This window comes from Myxine glutinosa, chromosome 2, assembly GCF_964187855.1.
Source record: "Myxine glutinosa chromosome 2, kmMyxGlut1.1, whole genome shotgun sequence".
NCBI classification, from domain to species: Eukaryota; Metazoa; Chordata; class Myxini; order Myxiniformes; family Myxinidae; genus Myxine; species Myxine glutinosa.
The window spans coordinates 196700345-196720598 of record NC_136262.1 but is presented as its reverse complement, the minus strand read 5'-3'; the positions used below and the strand labels follow the sequence as shown (position 1 = coordinate 196720598).

Genomic DNA, 20254 nt, shown 5'->3' with positions numbered 1-20254 from the left:
GTCCGTGTGCTTCAAGTCGCTTAGATTGCCATGTACCAGGGACCTGTCAGAATAAGTCGTTTGTTAAAATGTGACGCTGAGGAGGCAGCATATAGTCAAGATAGTTTGAGTAATCATGTAGGCATAAACACCTGTTGTTTGTGGGCAGGGATAGGTGTGGACCTTGTCACAGAGGCACACGTGTCAAATGTGTGTGATTTAGGGTCATTACAAACTCTCTGGTCAGTGTGTGTTAGCCATGGCATCGCAGTGTGCTGTGGAACCGGAAGTGGCAATGGTTTTTTTTTTATTGGGGCTGCCTCATGGGCAGGACACCCAGAGTAGGATTCTGCCCAATAGGCAGAAGACGAAGAGAAGGATGAGAAGGAGATCATGGATGAGTTTTGTGAAGAGACATTGATCGTGGTTTACTCTGCGGAAGTTTGGATTTGATCCAAGCTGGGATCATCCTGTTTTTAGAGAGGGGAAGTAGTCACCACGCTTGGAGGAGGATAAGGAAGAAGGGCCTCAGAGATAGACACGAGAACTCGACGTGCACAGAGCGAAAATAAGCGCATGGAGGAGGAGGAAGAAGACGGAGGGCAGACCAGGAGGCCTTGTCTGGAAAGGTCAAAGATGACCGCGAGGGCGGGTTGAGGGGTTGATCATTGTTGTTGCTCCTCGTTGCTGGTTCACTTCATCGTGCTCTTTTTTTTTTCCTTTTCTTCGTCTTTGGACTCACTTTGTCGCTGGCTGTCGTCGTCCCGCACCTGGTTACCAAAGTGGACTGCATTGAGTCCTGTGTGTACCCTGCGTGTTGTAGACAAAGGGAAGTCCTGTCTGCATTCTTATCTTATTGTAAAAGTGTGTTCTGTGGGGCCGAGAGTGGGTTAGGTTTCTCACGATTATAATATATGTTTCCGTGTCCCTTTTTCCCTCTGTGTCTTTTGATTTGATTTGTCTACCTTCTACCCTGTACCATTCTACACAAAATATACCCTTTTTATAAGGTAAGAAAATAGTGATTGAGCCATCTGCTTCCTGTGTGCATGTGCCATCGATTTCGGTCATTTGAATGATCCTTGGGGAACGGTAACCAAAAGTAAAAATAACTGAACGTAGTGCAATAAGAGACGATTTGTTAATTTTCCGTGACGAAAGGTCCTGGCGCTGAGGCATACCGTGTTAACGGGCACTCTAACATGACAATACCATACAAGATTGAGCCGATTCATTTTTGTATATTTTTTGATGAGATCCACTCCTCCCAAGCATCATTATCATTGGTCACGACCTCAGTGGCAATTGTTTGCTCCTACTTCTGTTTTCCAACGAGCAGTGTGCTCCCAAAGTGGAATTTGATTTCGGCCAACTTGAAAGTAATTTGCCTTTCACGTTCTCTGCAATCAATGCTGCAGATACTCAGGATGTTTGTCCTGCCACATATCATTGCATATGTTCCTAAACATGTGGCTTCCTTCCTTGCTCATTTCCTCATGCAAGACAACACGAGGATGAGACCGGGAGCGTTGATGCAGAGGTGCTGGTCAGCTTGCGTCAGTACATCAAGCAACTATCGGGGCATCGCAACCTGCTTTGGTTTGTCATCATGAATCTGATCCAGGCAAGTTCTGCAGCCTTTGAGTGTTTTCTGCCTTGCTAATTACCCTGCGCTCGCAAAGCAAAAAGCCGGGTTCGGCGCTCAGCTAAGTATGTTTGGCGAGCGTGTCTGCATTTTTAAAATTCATTTTCTCGGCAATTGGTGGGCCGATTGACACAAAATTTTCACCATTGGAGCGCCTCCGCCTGCAGAGCTTTTATGATTATGACGTCATAGGTCACATGGTATGGGCACCATCTTGGGAAAAACTTCGCACCTCTATATCTCAGAAACTGCTCCATGGAGAAAATTGAAACATAGCGCATTGTCAAGTACTCCCCATGGGGAATAAGATACGCTAATGATGTCGTCGGTGCCTTTGTTATGACGTCATAATTCGACAAGTATAACGCTTCATCCGATCGGTATGAATTTTTTTTTCTCTGCAACTGTTGGTCTAATGGACACATTTTCACCGTAGGAGCGCCTTCTTCTGCAAAATATCTGAATGATAATTATGACGTCGTAGGTCATGTGGTACAGGCGCGATCTTGGGGAAAACGTTGCACCACTATTTCTCCGAAACCGCTCCATGGAAAAAATTTAAACGTGGCTCATTGTAAAGAACTCCACATGGGGAGTAAGTGTTGTTAACGATGACATCATTGGTGCCCTAATTATGACGTCATAATTCGACAGGGACAACGCTTAGTCTGATCAGTTTGAAATTTCTTAAGCGTGATCTACGTAACAATTATATTACAGAATATAAATTTATGATGTCATCGCTCATGTGGTCTGGCAGCCATATTGGATAAAAAAAACCCTTCAAAAACAAGAGTTGGCTCGCACCAAATCAACTAGGCAGGGTAAGTATTCTATGAATACCATTTGGTACATTTATGAGGTGGACAAAATCATCTCAAGTTTTGTAGCAATGTATTGTGTAGTTTTCAAGTTTTGTAGCAGGTTTGTAGCATTTATGAGCCTTTTGAAGCTCATTGCTGCAGGAGTAAATGCCGTAAGCATTGTTTGAAATGTATGATCCCGTAGATGAAGTGGTGTTGGGCGATCTCGTAGATCAAGTGGTGTTGGGCGATCTCGTAGATCAAGTGGTGTTGGACAATCTCGTAGATCAAGCAGTGGTGTGTGTGATCTTGTAGCTCAAGTGGTGGTGTGTGAGTGATCTCGTAGATTAAGTGGTGTTGTGTGAGCGATCTTGTAGATCAAGTGGTGGCGTGTGAGTGATCTTGGAGATCAAGTGGTGCTGTGTGTGATCTCGTAGATGAAGTGATGCTGTGTGTGAGCGATCTTGTAGATGAAGTGGTGGCGAGCGATCTCAAAAATGAAGTGGTGGCGAGCGATCTCGTAGAGGAGGACTTTGCAAACAGCGGCTATCGACTTGGTGCCAACAGTTTTTAAAGCTGGGAATTGGACGACCACTTGTATAGAGCATGTGGCATGTCTTGGCCTGACTGAGGATTCTTAAAGATTTGCCAATTTAGCCCTCGCTACAACTCTGAGTGGTAGGCACACTTCAGGCCAAACCCACCCATGCGGTCATTTTTCCCCCACAGTTAAGGCTTCGTTCAATGAAGAACAGTTTTCTCATATCTGTCCAATCATCTCTGAGTGGATAGCAGTTGGTAAAGCTGGAGTACTCTTGAAATGGCCATTTCCCAGCTGCATTTGAACTTTGGCCAAAAGAGGACAGACACGTGGCTGAAGTGGCAGTTGACCAGCACTGAGAGGACGTCTCATGGCAATGGTTCAACATGGGTGGTATGAGGTGTGCCTTTGAAGTCGGTGCGGTGCTGCATTCCAGGGAATAGGGCAAGACTATAATTTGCTGAGTACCGGCACACAAATGTCTACTCTTTTTCAAAGGTATTGTAGCTCGCAGGCAGGACAGCCAGAATATTGTACCCCCTGTTGGTGCAACACCACGTCGGTAGTTTATCATTGGATCAGGAATTGGGACCCAGACTAATCGATGTAAAAGCAATTGTGCCATCTCCTTGAGCCATCCTACCCACCACCACCTATTTTCATCTCATGTATATTTATAGCACATTGAATGCTATCAATAACTTGATTTATCAAATTGTTTGCCTTGTACTTGACTGTATTTATAAGTTATAAAAGGAAAATTGAAATGGGTTAACCCAATTGGAGACGTGTGGGAATACAACTGCATGTCCCTCATGTTCTACGCAGGTTTTCCACTGCCATTTCAACAGCAACTTTTTCCCCCTGTTCCTGGAACATCTCCTTTCTGATCGCATCTCCTTCACCACCGGATCTTTGCTTCTTGGTATAATAATAATAAAGTGTCAATTGTTACTTTGGTTTATTGCCATGGTTCGTTTGCTTTGGTGGAAATTTTGAAGGACATTTTCAATGTCTTGAGATGCTGGCGTGCTTTGAGCAAGCCAAGTGATCCAAGTGGATGTCGTCGTACGTTGCTCCTCGGTTCCTTGAGCCAATGACTCGATCGTTATCCTCTTGCAGGAATGTCCTACTTCGCTCCCCACCTTATGAACCTGTACTTCATGCAACTTTGCCAGCGGCATGGTGTGTACACCATCGTGAAATGGCTCTTCATCTTCAAGTTGGTGCTCAGCATGTTCATGCTGGCCGCAGGCTCGGAGCACGTCAGCCTGCTCTGTTTGCTCATTGCCAGGTTTGCTTCGCGTACTCTTGACGCTCCTTATCCTCCTTTCACTTCATGTGGCCACAGATGTATGCAAAGCTGTGTTTCGTATGGGTTAGGAGAAAGATGACAACCTGTTTGAATTGTGCACATACATTTGGAAGCTGGGTCTGCAGTTTATCATTGGAATTTACCTAAGTGGATTAAAGGGAAACTTGTCTTAGAGACCAAGCCATGCCGTCTCAAATTCTGGATAAAGGTTGAACCCTCTCCCATCGTCCCAATCCCCAGTAACCGTGTGTTCACGGAGGGCACGTGCAAGCTTCTGTACTTGGTGGTGAGTGATCTCGTGGATGAAGATTTTGTACTCCACAAGCGCCGCCATGTGGCTTCGGCGATGTTATTTGGCATGGTGGCGTTCGTCACACGGCCAGGCCAAACCTTGGCTCCCCTTCTCGGAACGTGGTTGTTGGCTACCTTATCTGGTGAGCATGGTTTTTTTTTTCCATTCAATGCAATCGACCCTTTTCGACAAAAGCTGTCAGAATCACAAACGCGGTTTCCACCGGCTAATTGTGCCCTGTGTACCTGGTGATATGTGGGCTGCCTCAACCACCTGCTGTTGCTGTGGGATTTGGGTGGCGAAAAGGGTCTGGATGATTTGGTTATGGAACATCCAATCGGTTTTCTTTTTGCATCACACATTGACAAAACACCAGTGCTTTCTGGATGATCTACGCAAATGCTAATATGGCTTTGATTCGGAAATTCAAGGATGTTGCAAGAACAACTTTTAATCATGATCCAATTCCTTCTAATCATTGTTAGGTTTCGACGTTTTTCAACATTCATCGCTTCAACCGCTCATGACTACGGCGCCAATCTCGGCATTTCCAAGGCAAAGCCCGGCCCTGAATGCCCCAGGGGAGGCCAAAGAAGCCTTGCGCCAGGGATGCTTCGCTTTGTTGGTCTGGGTGCCAGCCATTTGTGGACTTTTCCAACTGGTCATTTGGTCACACTTCAGGCTGCACGGCCACTACCTTCAGGCTGTCAAGTCCCGGAGAGAGAGTCCCAAGAGTAACTGGGGCGTGAAGGACGTGTGAACAGTGGCAGGTGGTTGCTCGCCAAGATGGACGGGCGGGCACCTATCCAAGGACTTTTGACCAAAGCCTTCAACGGACTTGGTATTGGGCACATTGTTTTGAGAGTAAATGCAGTCAAATAATGGATCATTTGTTTAATTAAATCAGGTTCGTCTCAGTCCAACCAACATCGATTCTTAGTCTGCACCACTGACTATTAAATTGTGGTTATGTACAGGTTTTACTGTGGTATGCAACTACCCATGAAGTTGCATTCAAAATTCAGCACGTTTATTTTATTTATTTATGTGAACAGAGGGAAAGTTGTTTACATTTATCAGAGCAAACTGTCATGTGGGTGTTCGAGGAAAAGTTCAAGTATGCTGAAAAATAAATATAAATTGTTTCTTTCATGTGTTTTCATCTGTGCATAGTTATATCTGACTCAGTCATTTCATAACCATAGATTTACAGATTGGCATTAGCCCACAAGAGAACACAGCTCTACAAAATGCACAAAAGATGGAAGTTTCTTGGGATCATTTTGAATGAAATCTGGGTCAAACTCAGCCCAGGCAGCACAAGCTACTTTGTGTATCTCACGATTACTCATTCCTGCTTGTCACAATCTCTATGTGACATGCCAAATGACACTTAAAACATCCGACTCCAACAATGAAATTTGAAGCTGCTTTAAATACAAAAACTGCAAATTGTTTCCTCAAGGATAAACATGAACAAAATTGAAGTTTAGTTTTTGGTGCAAAAACCATATTTAGAAACAAAGTTTGAATAAAATATGAAGACCTGAAATAAGCTACAAGGCATTGTCAAAGCAAAACGATATTTTGTGGGAAAAAACAAAAACCGATAGAAATATTGTAAATGGTTTGTTGTGGCCGTCACTTCTGGATAACTCGGAGGATGGCATGTCAATGAGACCACGGACGTTGTTTGCAACAACTCTGGCCGGATCTTCCCACCAAAGGTCGGTTTACCATATTAGTGAGTTAAGCGAGGCAAAAGGGGAACTGTTCTGGCAGTTATGTAACAGACCTTCGTCGGTCAGCTGAGCGGAGCCAACGTTAAGCATCTGAGATTGAACTTTGATAACAAATCCGAGCAAGCCAAACATCTTGGCAGTCTTGTGCCTCCAAAAGAATGGACAAAATAGGTCAGGACACAGTTTCTTAAAGAAATGGCCTGTATTGCCAAATGACCAAAAATGGAGGTATTTACAACAGGCAGCCTTAGGCAGATGAAACGATGAAATTGCATACATGTACAATAATTACACCACTTATACATTCCCCTTATTCCCGACACCAATATTCCCACCCTTGGATCCTTGTCTGCAATGAGTTGACTACAGTACGTATGCCGGCCTCATGCATCTGATGTGGAAGGGAGAGATGGGTGGTTGGCAAAGAATGATCGGTGATGAAGATGAGCTGGGTGTTACGGATTCATCACTTCCGCCTCTGTTATTATATACTTGTAGGATTTTTAATTTCAGGTAATGTTAAGATTTCTGTGTGAAATGGAGATGACTTTAGTAAAAAGAAATGTTTGTGGAGGAAAAATAAAAATGCAGCAAAGAAACCGGAAGAGGAGGTAGGAGGAAAATCGGTGGGGGAAAAGAGCAGTGAGCAGACTTCCTCAATATTGGTCGCAAATGAATTGAGGCTTCCCGTGAAAGGGATTGCCGACAACATCGTCCCAAATTGCGATTGCAATTAAACCTGTGTCTCAGGTTTTGGTAAAACGGGCGGGCACCTATCGGGTGTGAATTTCACCTATCGGGTGAAACAATAGTGTGAACTATTGTTGGCGGGAAAGCAAGAGCCTTCATTACAGGCCGATCCATCATTTTTCCTTGAGGCGGCTGTCCGCCTGGTGCTTTGTCTTTGGGATTCCCATATCGACCTCTACGTGTTGATTGCCATTGGTTTCCATATCGGCTTGATCGTTGGTGGACGTGGGGCTGGATTGCACTCACGTTTGGCATATCGTGAGTATATTGCTTGGAGAGCATTGGGGAATGATGGCACCATCATATTAATTGTTCATGAAATGCAAATGATATTTTTATGGTACTTTTGTTTGGTGTTATTATTGTGTATGTGAGAGTTTTTAATACAATCACTAATTTTGTTCTACACAATTGCATTGGTGTGGTTTGCCATGGTTCATTAGAACACTCAAAATAACAAATCGTTCTGCCGAATTCCCTCTCAAGACTGAGGGGCGCCGTCACCGGGGTTTGGGAGGGTAACACATGTTAACTTTGGTTCAAGTCCTGATTGAAGCTGGGACCCTCCGAACTCGCTTGTGTTAAATGTGTCTCCTGACAGGGCACCTAAGCTTCGTGGACGGCACAGAGGGTCCAACAACGGAGCTATCAGACATGGGAACGCAAAAGTGAAGGCATGCAATGACAGGATGAGAAAATATAAGGAAGAGCGAAAGGATTGTCAGAAAATGTAGGAAGACTAAACGCCAAATACAAATTGTGCACGAGAAATGACCAGCAAAGCACGAAGGCTAATGAAAAATAATGCAAGCGAACTGCAAAAGGGAAAGGAATGATAGAAGGACGAAAGAGAGAAGGGCGAAAGAAGACTCGCATTGTGCGAATAAAATAATCGATAGAGCTCTGAGCAAAGACAGTGATCGTTTCAAGCTACAAAGCTTTGAATATGCACTTTGCTTCATCTCAGATTCTCTAGGTCTAGGGAAATAGATTTGATCACCATGGTGGCAAACAGTCTGATGCTGTTCATCACCTCTGAGCACAGAGGTAGTAGAGGTAGCGTTGAGAATTGGTACAGCTGATGTGGGGACAGTGAGTGGGAGCAGTTGGGAAGTGTTGGAAATGTGAAGGAAAAAGGTAGATATATGTTACATGCAAGAGACAAGATGGAGGGGGCAAGAGGCCAGGACCCATCAGAGGACAAGAAAGGTATTAGTTGTTTTGAGCAGGGGGGGAGGGGGGGTGGGGAGGCTGAAGAGGGTGTTAATGTGCTGGTTGGGAGAAAGTGTCGATACGGCACTAGAATCGTGAAATTGAAAAATGATAGTTGGAGAAAAGTTGATGAATGTAGTGTCAGGTTAAGCACAAGCAAATTTAGGTGAGGAGCGGAGAACATTTTGGGAAGAATTGTGACGTCACCCACACTTAACGGCGTACATTCCAGTTCCAGTACTGTGAGCTTGCGTTATGCGTGTTGTGTTTGCGCATTTTTGGAGTCGTGCACGCCTGTCATTTATACCATTTTTTGGAATTGCATGACCCACGTGCATGAGTAATGCTGAGATTAAATTTTCACACTGAACAACATGAAAACGTATTTAAGATTTAACACACGGTCAGTTTCCGGCGAGATTGCCTTCCCCTCTCCCCTGCCTCCCCTCCCCTGTTTCGGGAAACCCTCCATGTTAGTGTCGTGTGTTTCATGACGTTTCCCATTTTGCGCATGGATTGTGCGCTGTAATAAGCATAACCACTGCATTCATGACTGGAAAGCGTCCGTGGAGTAGCAAGGTTGGTAGTGTGAGCAAAATAGAGGAAGGCCCTCACTATATTGAAATAAAAATGGATGTTTTAGGACGGTATGAAAGAGGTGATCGTACAGGTGATATGAGGATCAGGGAGTCATTGCTTCATTCAAGTTGTATTATATCCAAAGAATATTTGCAAACCTGATAATCATTTGCAGGTGAAATCAACTGATAATGATCACAGGACTCTAAAGGAATTCTGGAATGCCTTTACAATAAGGGATGCTCTATGTAATGTTGAGGAGTGTTTGAGGGAAGTCATTCGTTCCTGTATGAATTGTGTACGGGGGAAACCTTGTCCTTAATTTGGTCAAGGCTTAAAAAAAAAACAACAACATGAATAATGGGTTTCGGCGTGAATGATGTGTTGAAAACACGACGTAACATCATCAAAATGGCCAAAACAGACTGTCGGCTTTGATGAGGTGGAGGAGGGTGATGGAGAGGAGTTGCTGGACTCGTACCGGGAGGAGTTCCCAAATGAGGACCTACTGCTGGAGAAGGAACACAAGGTGGATCTTAAACATTATAATTTAAATAAAATAAACATTACCAGTAAAAAAAAAAAAAAATAGACAAAAGACGATGATTGTGGCAGCACTCACCCAAACCTCTGCCTCTTATAATGGAAAATTCATTTGAATTTACACGTTTTTCATTCACAAAACTTGCTCGCCAGGCTCGAGGTGAAGAGCTTAGCTAAGGAGAATGCCATTGGGATGTCATGATCTGGGCTCATGGCATGCCATGATCTGTCAATTTGATGCCACACACAGGTCAGGGGCTCTAACTCACAAAATATACCTACGAAGAGCAGAACAGTAGCAGGAGTTATCGGGACGTACAGCATCCCACGGACGGCAAGCCATTCCTCAGCCTGCTCACCGAACCTTTCCCCGTACGTGTTTTACATTGCAGGTCAAACCTGCAGCAAACATTTAAATGCGCATGGTCTTAGCAATGGATGCACCAACTCATTGAATCCGATATATTTTCATCATGCCGGGCCCAGCTTGCTGTGTACGTGTGGATTTTCGTTGGCACAATTTGACAAAATTCTGCGGCTTAAAGCACAGATTTTGTGTGAGCACGAGATGGCAGTTTATCAAAAGTGGTTTACTGCACACACACCAGTGAAGATCGATAACCTGAGTCCCGGTAATTGTATGTGATCAAGCGATGTCATGTAATGTCAATAACGCTTTCTGCCGCATGGGAACAAAATTGTATACAGTGAAGGAAATGCATTCAGAGCGGCGGCCTTGTACGAGTATGCCATGGATTTTAGATCTGTCCCACACACGTCCAATGAATAACACCAACTAGAAACAATGTTTTCAATCACATAATTAATCTTGCCTGAATGTGTGTGGGTGCATGTCCACAAGTAGAGGGCATGTAGCATTGGGCAGATTGACAAAATTGTTAAACCATAACATTTTTGTATCTAACGTGAGTTGTTGTTGAATGTGGACGATGTCCAAGTTATCCATGCCTGTTTTTGAAGAAGGCTGCAAGGCCTAGCCTAGGGCTCCGTTTTGTATCTCAGAGTAGACCAGAAAAATCGCAATACAGAATCACATTTAATCAAAATCAATCACAGGAATCACCATAGGTCCAGTTTTTCATACCCTGATGTACCCCTCGTTTTTGGCCATATCACTCAATGGTGAAGAATCATTTAAAAACTTCGACTAGCCGGATCCGGATCTTCACCAAAATTAAATCGATTCTTCCTTGTCACACACACACAACCTGTCCAACAAGTTTCTTCCAAATCCATCCATAACTTTTTGAGATATCCTGCTGTTTCGAGATGTTTCGTTTTTGGCCCAATCTTCCAATGGTGAGGATTCACTTAAAAAATTAAATAATTCTCATATCCGAATCCATATTCAGATCTTCACCAAAATCGAATCGAATCGTCCTTGACAGACGCCAAACTGGTCCACCACTTTTTGAGATACCCGCCATGTATAGTTTTTGACCCTATCTCCCAATGGTGAAGAATAACTTAAATTGTAGTAGCCGGATCCGAATCTTCACCAAAATCTAATCATTTCGTCGTTACGTCATACGCTACATCTCTGTCAAGTTTCGTCCGAATCCGTCCATAACTTTTTGAGATATCTTGTTCACAAACGGACAGACAAACAGACAGGGGTGAAAACATAACCTCCATCCACCTTTGGTGGCAGAGGTAACCAGGACATAACAACAAAAGGAACAGTATAAATAATCAAAGAAGAGGTGAGGATGGAGACACTGACAGCAGGATAGAGGGGCATGGATACAGCCACAAACTCTCCATCACATAATTGGAAAGAAAAACTGGAAACAGGGAACAATTGGGCTTAGGGTGGGTAAATGGGAGTAGAAAGGATCATGGTTGCGGATGGTGGATGCCCTGAGGTGTTGGTGAACAGCCATCTTTCTTGAAGCCTTGTAGGGTAGAATTAAATTGAGATTGAGGAAGTTGGTTCCACAGGTTGGAGAGGGGAGGGGGGGGGGGGGGTGGTAGAAAGAGGAACGAATGAGTATAGGTGAGCAGTGAGTCTGGAATTTGGGAGTTTCTCCAGAAGGGGGTTACTGGCATGCACCCTGAAGAAACATTGGGGGTAGAGGGATGGAGAGAACACAGAAAAGACAGAGACCACCAACCTATCTGCAATGTGAAGGCGACAAGCATAGACACTCACCTTCATTGCGGAAGATACCAATTGTCTTGAAGGCTTCACTATCCACGGTGTCAGGCTGAGCAGGAGCACCAGCTCACAGTGAGAGCAGTACTCCATCAAGCTGTGGATGAAGGCCTTGCAGGTAGATAAAACTTCAGGTGTCAAGGTCAAGGAAAGACCACGACAGAGGATATTCAGTCATTGCTTGGCTTTCAAAGCCAACTTTTAAATATGGTTCCCCCATGAAGTATCATGGCTATTGCCGAGGTCCAAAGGTTTAAGTGACTGAACCTCAAGAGGCTTGTTAAATAAATATATGGGAGGGTTTGCCAGATGTTTTTTTAAAGAGACAGAGTGAGTGTGTGAGATGTGTCAGGATCGAAAGGCATATTCCAAGTCTTGAACCAGCTTGTGAATCTAACGAGGTCTGCAGAGGGGGAAGAGCCTGCTGCCTGCCTATCTGAAGGGTGTGAAATGTCACAGCAGAGGGTGGAGGTGTCAGAAAATACATTTTCCAGAGTCAGAAAGACTGTTGATTAACATTAGGAATATGACTGGGCCCAAGCCAGCACTCCAGCCTTAACAAGGAGAAGAAATCAAAGGATCTCGTCGAGAGTAGAGGAAGTCAGTAAGCCGTGTGTGTAGTTGGCCTTGGATGCCATCGGCAGAGAGTTGGCCCTGATCTCATGTGGGGCCTACATTGAAGGCCCCCATCCACCATTGGAAGAAAGGAAAGATTTTATATAAAGTGTGATTATTGATTCCATGACCTCACTGATTATTGGAAGTAAGCGAATATGTCTAGTTAAGGGGATCCGTTTTTGCACCTTTTAAATGTAATACAGTGGCGTTGATCGACTTGAAAGCTGATGGAATATGACCAAGGGCAAATTACATGGGGAAAAGAGGTAGTGAAACACACAGGTTTTTAGGACATGTGATGGCGTCATGTTAAGTTGCAAAACCAGTCAAGTTGCCAGAAGCAGTTGAGTACAAGGTAGGGTGGGGACAGATGGTGAAGGGTTGGGGACACAATATTTTGAAGCAAAGACAGAATTGAGGCATTTGGCCTTCTCACAAGCGGAGTCGTCTGTGGTGCCATTTGAAGCGAGGGAAGGGACGGAAGGGGACCGTACACCAAAAACAGACTTAACGAGGCACCACCAAGTTTTAGAGGGAAACAAGTTTGAAAGATTATTCTTATAATACGAAGAGTAAAACGAATATACACGGACAAGGAACACATTCAAACATCAATAACTTTATATAACGTACATGAGGACGATGCATCTCGACTTGTCCAGGACTCTGTACACACGAAAACACATCTTGTGAAACAAAGAATGAAAACACCAATCATAATCAAAGATTTATTATCAGTGAAGGATTAGAGGATTGAACACGAAAGTAAACTCGTTCATCAGGAATGCTCAGGATATTTAGAGATTGTGCTTCATGGAAACATCAGAGGATTGACAGATAAACACATCATTGCACTCCGTGTAAATAACAAAGTAAATACATCATCAATGTTTAAAACACAGTATTTCACATTGATAAACTTCAAGATGGACCACACAAACATTCACTAGACTAGGTAGTGGTTCTAACTGTCGAGGGTTCGGTGAGGAAGTCTTGGATGGAGGCAGCGTCAGATCCACCATCTTTGTTTTCCTTACATTAAATCTTACCATCCGTCGACATCACGACATCGTATCACTGAAAATATGCCGAATGCAAACAGGTGCGTAATAAACTACAGGTCAAGAAACAAGACTTCCCCCTTTTATTAGTTATGAACCAATCATAATGAATGAAAAACCAAATACAACATTCGAGACATCAGAAGGAACCCGAATAAGCAAAGAGCAAAAATTGAGTCATCAGGAGGAACCTGGATAGCATTCGGGTTTCAGCCGCTACTCCACAACCCTCAAACCCAACCAGGCGCAGCAAGGTGAATCTTTTAGAAAAATCTCTACAATAATTCACTTCTCCTTGGACAGATAGATGAAGAAAGAGAGAAATAAAGAACAAGCAAGAATTGGAATGAATAACGAGAAATGTGAAAAAGTAGAAAAAAAAAATAGCACCGCAAAGCAGGCGTAACCCCTCAGCCCATGCATGGTGGAAACCAATTTCAAGATGGCTGCCGTGGCAGCCATATTGAAAATCGCAGCGCACCCATTTTCGCAAGGCACCTTCCTCTACTCAACCCCAACACACACTGCAAACATGGATTTAATTGGACAAGCTGTTCTGCTCGAAATTGACGGAAACCAATTTCAAGATGGCTACCGTGGCGGCCATATTGAAAATCGCAGCGCGCCCATTTTCGAAAGGAACCTTCCTCTACCCAACCCCAACACTGAAAAAATGGATTTAATCGGACAAGCCATTCTGCTCAAAATTGACGGAAACCAATTTCAAGATGGCTGCCATGGCAGCCATATTGAAAATCGCAGCGCGCCCATTTTCAAAAGGCACCTTCCTCGACCCAACCCCAACACATACTGCAAACATGGATTTAATTGGACAAGCCGTTCTGCTCGAAATTTACGGAAACCAAAAGTTAATGGACGCCCGGATGGCTGCTGTGACGACCATATTGAAAATCGCAGCGCGCCCATTTTCAAAAGGCACCTTCCTCTACCCAACCCCAACACACACTGCAAAAATGGATTTAATCGGACAAGCCGTTCTCCTTGAAATTGACGGAAACCAAAAGTTGACGGACGCCCGGACGACAATGCCCCTTAGCCCAATTTGGGCTGAGGGATGAAAATGTAAAAGGAACAAGGGTGCCCAACTCCTAGCCCTGATTCGGTAAGGGTGATGAAGCGGGTAAGGGCGATGAGGCGGGTAAGGGCGATGAGGCGGGTAAGGGTGATCAGGCGGGTATGCGTGAACTTGATTCAAAATATAAACGGGTGTGCGTGTGCATCCTCCATTTTCCTGGGGAACCCAATTCGTACGTCAGTTACCCTTTGACATCCCCATTGTTGGTAAAATTGTAAAAGGACTACAACTGGGAACTGTCCAGCTGTGAGATCTCTGAATGTGATGGCTTCCTGATGAGCAGCAAACAACAAGCGACCATTGAAATTATTGCCGTTCCTCATTTTTCCTCCACCACCAACGGTGAAGAGAGGTAATGGATTTATCCCTGTTTGTCTGTGAACATGATACCCCAAACAGGTGTGGACGGATTCGGATGAAACTTGGTGGACAAGTTAGGTGTGTGACAAGGACTAATTTATTAGATTTAGGTGAAGATCTGAATATGGATTTGGATGCGAGAATTATATATATTTTAAGCGATTCTCCACCATTGCGAGATTGGGCTAAAACCGATATATAACATTTTTGGAAAAGCTATGGCCGAGTTATGACTAAACTTGGTGGACGAGTTGGTTTTGTGACAAGAACAAGCCGATTAGATTTTGGTTCAGATCCGAATTCAGATCCGGCCTATCAGTGGGTCACAAAAAAACTGTTCAGCCTGGTGGAGGTATGCTCTCCACCAAGTACCATTCTAGTTCATCCAAGTGTTATCTCATGACCACTGGTACCTTCCTTGCTGCAACCTGGTAAACGAGTCTGAACTTTGTATACAGAAACATAGTCTCCTGCCACAGGAAACTTCAACATCTATCAAACACACGGATAAATAATCCAAAGCAAATTTACAACACAAGAAGATACCAACGATTACCCCCAACAAGTCTCTCAAAGTCAAAAATGAAAGAAATTACCAAAGCGGTTCAGGTCTTACATCATGAACAACTTCCCAGCTCCTCAAACAGGCTTTTGCGGTTGTTGATAAGTTTCGATAGCAAACAGCATGATGACACTTCAGCCAATCCAGGAATGACGGAACAACAAGCGTAATCCTGGTGAACAGAAAGAAGAAAGGAAGTGTTGTCAAGACCCAGATCTATCCGTGTATTGACCGTCAGTTATAGTTCTAATGTCGACACACATGGACATACACTAGATGTACTGGTGTTCCATGTACTGGACCTTCTCCTCCTTCCAGCCATTCCCTATTCGTGTGAGTCTGTTTGTTTGTCCGGGGTTGTAAGTAAGACTGTATAGTTAAGCTTGCCGTGTGTCCTTTTGCTCTTCTTCTTCTTCTGTATATTACTTTCGTTTCCTCTTCTTTGGTTTTCTGTATATAATTAATAAACCCACTCCTTGTTCTTCTTATTTTCTGGGTTTTCTCTTATTCGATCGTTTGCGTCCTTTCTTTCGATTGAGTACCTGTGGCACGATTCGGCCAACCAACGCTATAATTGGGTTTAGTCTCTTGTTAACGGCCCGAGTCGCAGCTCCCTTCGCTCGGCGCAATCCAATCATGCTGCGGCCCAGGTGGGAGTATTTCCTCGCTTACGGCCGGTGGTGGTAATTAGGTAGTAAGACGGGTTGGGCTTACAACCCGACTCACCACCGACCGGAAGTGACGTCATACCCCCAGGACCGGTCGGACGGCCAGCTTAACAGGACAAGGGGATTAACCCCCCCTTGCTAACGGGAGTGCCGTCCCCCGGATCCGTAACAATTGTACTGGATGTACTGGTGATACAGTACATGACCAAAAGTATGTGGATGCCGAAACATCGAACATCGCATTCCAAAATCATGGGCACTAGTATGGAGTTGGTCCCACCTCCCCCGCCCCCCCCCCATTGCTGCGAGAACAGCCTCCATTCTTCTGGGAAGGCTTTCCACTAGATGTTGTAATATTGCTGTTGGGATTTGCTTCCATTCAGCCACAAGAGCATTAGTGAAGTCGGGCACTGATGTTGGGCCTGGCTCACAGTCGGCGTTTCAATTCATCCCAAAGGTTTTCGATGGGGTTGAGGTCAGGGCTCTGTGAAGGCCAGTCAAGTTCTTCCACACCAATCTCGACAAACCATTTCTGTGTGGACCTCGCTTTGTGCATGGGGGAATTGTCATGCTGAAGCAGGAAAGGGCCTTCCCCAAACTGTTGCCACCAAGTTGGAAGCATACAATCGTCTAGAATGTCATTGTATGCTGTAGCGTTAAGATTTCCCTTCACTGGAACGAAAGGGCCCAGCTCGAACCATGAAAAACAACCCCAGAACATTATATATTCCTCCTCCATCAAATTTTACAGTTGGCACTTTGCATTCAGGCAGGTAGCGTTCTCCTGGCATCAGCCAAACCCAGGTTTTGTCTGTCGGACTGCCAGATTGTGAAGCGTGATTCATCACACCAGAGAACGCGTTTCCACTGCTCCAGAGTCCAATGGCGGCGAGCTTTCCACCACTCCAGCTGACGCTTGGCATTGCGCACGGTTATCTTTGGCTTGTGTGCAGCTGCTTGGCCATGGAAACCCATTCCATGAAGCTCCCGACAAACAGTTGTTGTGCTGACGTTGCTTCCAGAGGCAGTTTGGAACTCGGTAGTGAGTGTTGCAACCGAGGACAGACGATTTTTAAGCGCTGCGTGCTTCAGCACTCGGCGGTACCGTTCTGTGCGCTTGTGTGGCCTACCACTTCGCGGCTGAGCTGTTGTTGCTCCTAGACGTTTCCACTTCACAATATCAGCACTTAGTTGACCGGGCAGCTCAAGCAGCGCAGAAATTTGACGAACTGACTTGTTGGAAAGCTGGCATCCTATGACGGTGCCACATTGAAAGTCACTGAGCTCTTCAATACGGCCCATTCTACTGCCATGCAGATTGCATGGCTGTGTGCTTGATTTTATATACAGGGTGTCTCAAAATACATGGAACCCTTGTCACTGCTAATAATTCTGCCAATATTAATGTTCTTGTTCTTTTTTTTTCAGATTTGAAGAGAGGAGACCATAACAACTAATAATTTATCAATCAAAATGCCTTGGACAAAGGAGGAAAAAATATTTTGCATCACTACTTATTTGGAGACGAAATCATTCAAAATGGTGCAAGCAAAATTTCGCAGGAAGTTCAACTTCAACAACTATCCCCAGAAAAACCAAATTTATCGTTGGGCACACAAATTTCAAGCCACTGGATCAGTAAACAACCTCAACAAGAAGGCAGAAACACCCAGTTCTGGCAGGAAGCTGACTGCAAGATCTCCTGACAATGTGAATGCGTTGAGACATTCTGTCGGAAGGAGCCCGAAAAAGTCCATCCGAAGACGTAGCCAAGAGCTGGGTCTTTCACATGCGTCAGTGCAAAGAATCTTGATCAAGGATCTTCAGCTGTACCCATACAAGATCCAGATCAAGCATAAACTCACACCAGCTGACATGGCAAAACATGTTGTGATGTGCCGGTGGTTCGAGAACAAGATCGAAGAGGATCCTGACTTTCTTGATGATGTTTGGTTCAGCGACGAAGCACACTTCTTGCTCTGTGGGCATGTCAATAGCAAGAACAATGTGTTCTGGGGCACACAAGCCCCAGACGAGGTGCTTCAGAGGCCCTTGCACTCTGTGAAATGCACGGCCTGGGTGGCCATCTCAAAACATGGCATAATCGGCCTGTTTTGGTTTGAAGACGCAGACAAGGAGGCAGTCACTGTCACAAAGGATCGTTACATTGTGGTGCTCAACAAGTTCTGGAGGGGACTTGGGAGACGTCGTGGCATGAATCGAGATGTGCAATGGTTCCAACAAGATGGGGCAACTCCACATACAGCCAACATCACGATGGAGTGGCTGGACCACCGATTTCCTGATCGGCTGATCAGCAGGCGCCGCGAACCCGAGTGGTCTCCGCATTCACCCGATCTGAACCCCCCAGATTTTTTTTATTTATCTCTGGGGGTTCTTGAAGGACCACGTGTATGAGAATCGTCCTCAATCCATTTCTGAACTGAAAGTGGCCATCATCCAGAAGATTCGTGCCATCAGGAAGGAAGAGTGTGTCAGGGTGATTGACAACTTCGCTCTTCGGCTTCAAGTGTGTCTAAGGCGCAAAGGCGGTCATTTGGAACATGTGCTCTAATAAATGTATCCTTTGAGCTAGAGACCTCAAATCTTCAGTTTTTTTATTGTTATCTTATCAGCTTCCAGGAAATGTAATCTTTTTTGAAGTTTCTTGTCTGAGTAATAAATTATTATCATGTTAATGGGTTCCATCTATTTTGAGACACCCCGTACCTGTCAACAATGGGTGTGGCTGAAATAGCCAAATCCACTAATTAGAAGGGGTGTCGCATACTTTTGGTCATGTAGTGTATCAGATCACGTTAGTTTTACGTAAACTTCACTTATGAACAAACTATCACCGCCATAAAGTTGTGAAAATCCTTCCAATTATGCAACATTAACTGAGCATAGTGTACAAGCCAAAGCATAATCCAAAGAACATTTTACATCAACAACCAAACTCAACCAGATCCCAAAAGTGATATGAATAGTGATGAACAAGCAACACATTCAAACATCATCAATAACTTAATATAACGTACATGAGGACGATGCATCTCGACTTGTCCAGGAATATCTGGATACACGAATCCATATCTTGTGAAACAAAGAATGAAAAGAACAATCACAATCAAAGATTAATTTCTCAGTGAAGGATTAGAGGATTGAAAACAAAACTAAACTCGTTCATCAGGAATGCTCAGGATATTTAGAGATTGTGCTTCATGGAAACATCAGAGGATTGACAGATAAACACATCATGGCACTCCATGTAAATAACAAAGTAAATACATCATCAATGTTTAAAACACAGGATTTCACATTCATAAACTTCAAGATGGACCACACAAACATTCACTGGGTTAGGTAGTGGTTCTAACATCCTGTTGGGTCATGTACGTGCTAGTGAACAATCCTAACTGTCCTGGGTTCGGTGAGGAGTTCTTGGATAGAGGCAGCATCAGATGCACCATCTTTGTTTTCTTCACATTAAATCTTACCATCAGTCGACGACATATTATGACTGAAAATATGCCGAATGCAAACAAGTGCATAATAAACTACAGGGAAACAAACAAGACTTCCTCCTTTCACCATTTGCCAAACAATCATAAGATGAGGCGGGGTAAGGGTGAACTCGATTCAAAATAAAAACGGGCGAGTGTGTGCAGCCTCCATTTTCCTGGGGAATCCAATTCCAACGTGAACAGTTACCCTTTTATATCCTCATTATCGGCCACATTCTAAAAGGACTACAACTGGGAACTATCCAACTGTGACATCTCTGAATGTGATGGCTTCCCGATAAAAAGCAAAACGCCAGCGACCATTGAAATTATTGCCTTTCCTAGTTTTTCCTCCACCACTGAAAGTGAACGGACGTTAAGTATGCATCACCGTTTATCTGTGCACCGTTTATCTGTGAACATGATATCCCAAAAAGATGTGGACGGATTCGGACAAAGGTTGATGGACAGGTTAGGTGCGTGACAAGGATTAATCGATTCGATTTTGGTGAAGGTCTGGTCACAAAAATTGTGATTCTTCATCATTGAAACATACGGCCAAAAACGATAATATAACATGATGTTTCAAAAAGCTTTGCATGGGTTATGACAAAACGAGGCGGATGATTTTGGTGGGTGACAAGAACAAGCCGATTAGATTTTGGAGGTCCACATCAAGTTCCGGCCGATCAGTCGGATACAAAACGTGGATGGCTTAGCCTGGTGGAGGTATGCCCTCCACCGAGGGCCGTTCCAGATTATCTACGTGTTATCCCACAACCAGTGGTACCTCCCTGGTTGCAACC

At 44.3% G+C, this 20254-nt stretch overlaps 1 protein-coding gene and 1 long non-coding RNA gene across 10 annotated transcripts in view; one reads left to right on the top strand and one right to left on the bottom strand.

Moving 5' to 3' along the window:
- Positions 1-5725, top strand: part of SLC68A1 (solute carrier family 68 member 1) — a 16803-nt gene extending 11078 nt beyond the window's left edge. For both annotated transcript variants that reach the window (XM_078772144.1, XM_078772145.1), the window contains 5 exons: positions 1483-1603; positions 3797-3893; positions 4091-4262; positions 4524-4717; positions 5061-5725. In XM_078772144.1, the coding sequence (XP_078628270.1) occupies positions 1483-1603; positions 3797-3893; positions 4091-4262; positions 4524-4717; positions 5061-5335 (859 nt within the window). In that variant the 3' untranslated portion in view covers positions 5336-5725. The remainder of the gene's footprint in view (positions 1-1482; positions 1604-3796; positions 3894-4090; positions 4263-4523; positions 4718-5060) is intronic.
- LOC144890696 (uncharacterized) overlaps positions 5589-20254 on the bottom strand; it is a 30957-nt gene continuing 16291 nt past the window's right edge. The window contains exons 12-15 of one of the 8 annotated variants that reach the window (XR_013622437.1): positions 18984-19038; positions 15329-15446; positions 9481-12861; positions 5589-9366 (exon numbers count right to left, since the gene is read on the bottom strand). This is a non-coding gene — a long non-coding RNA (uncharacterized LOC144890696). Of the gene's footprint in view, positions 12862-15328; positions 15447-18983; positions 19039-20254 lie in introns of all 8 variants that reach the window. The other 7 variants (XR_013622439.1, XR_013622438.1, XR_013622440.1 and 4 more) reach the window with 7 other exon arrangements.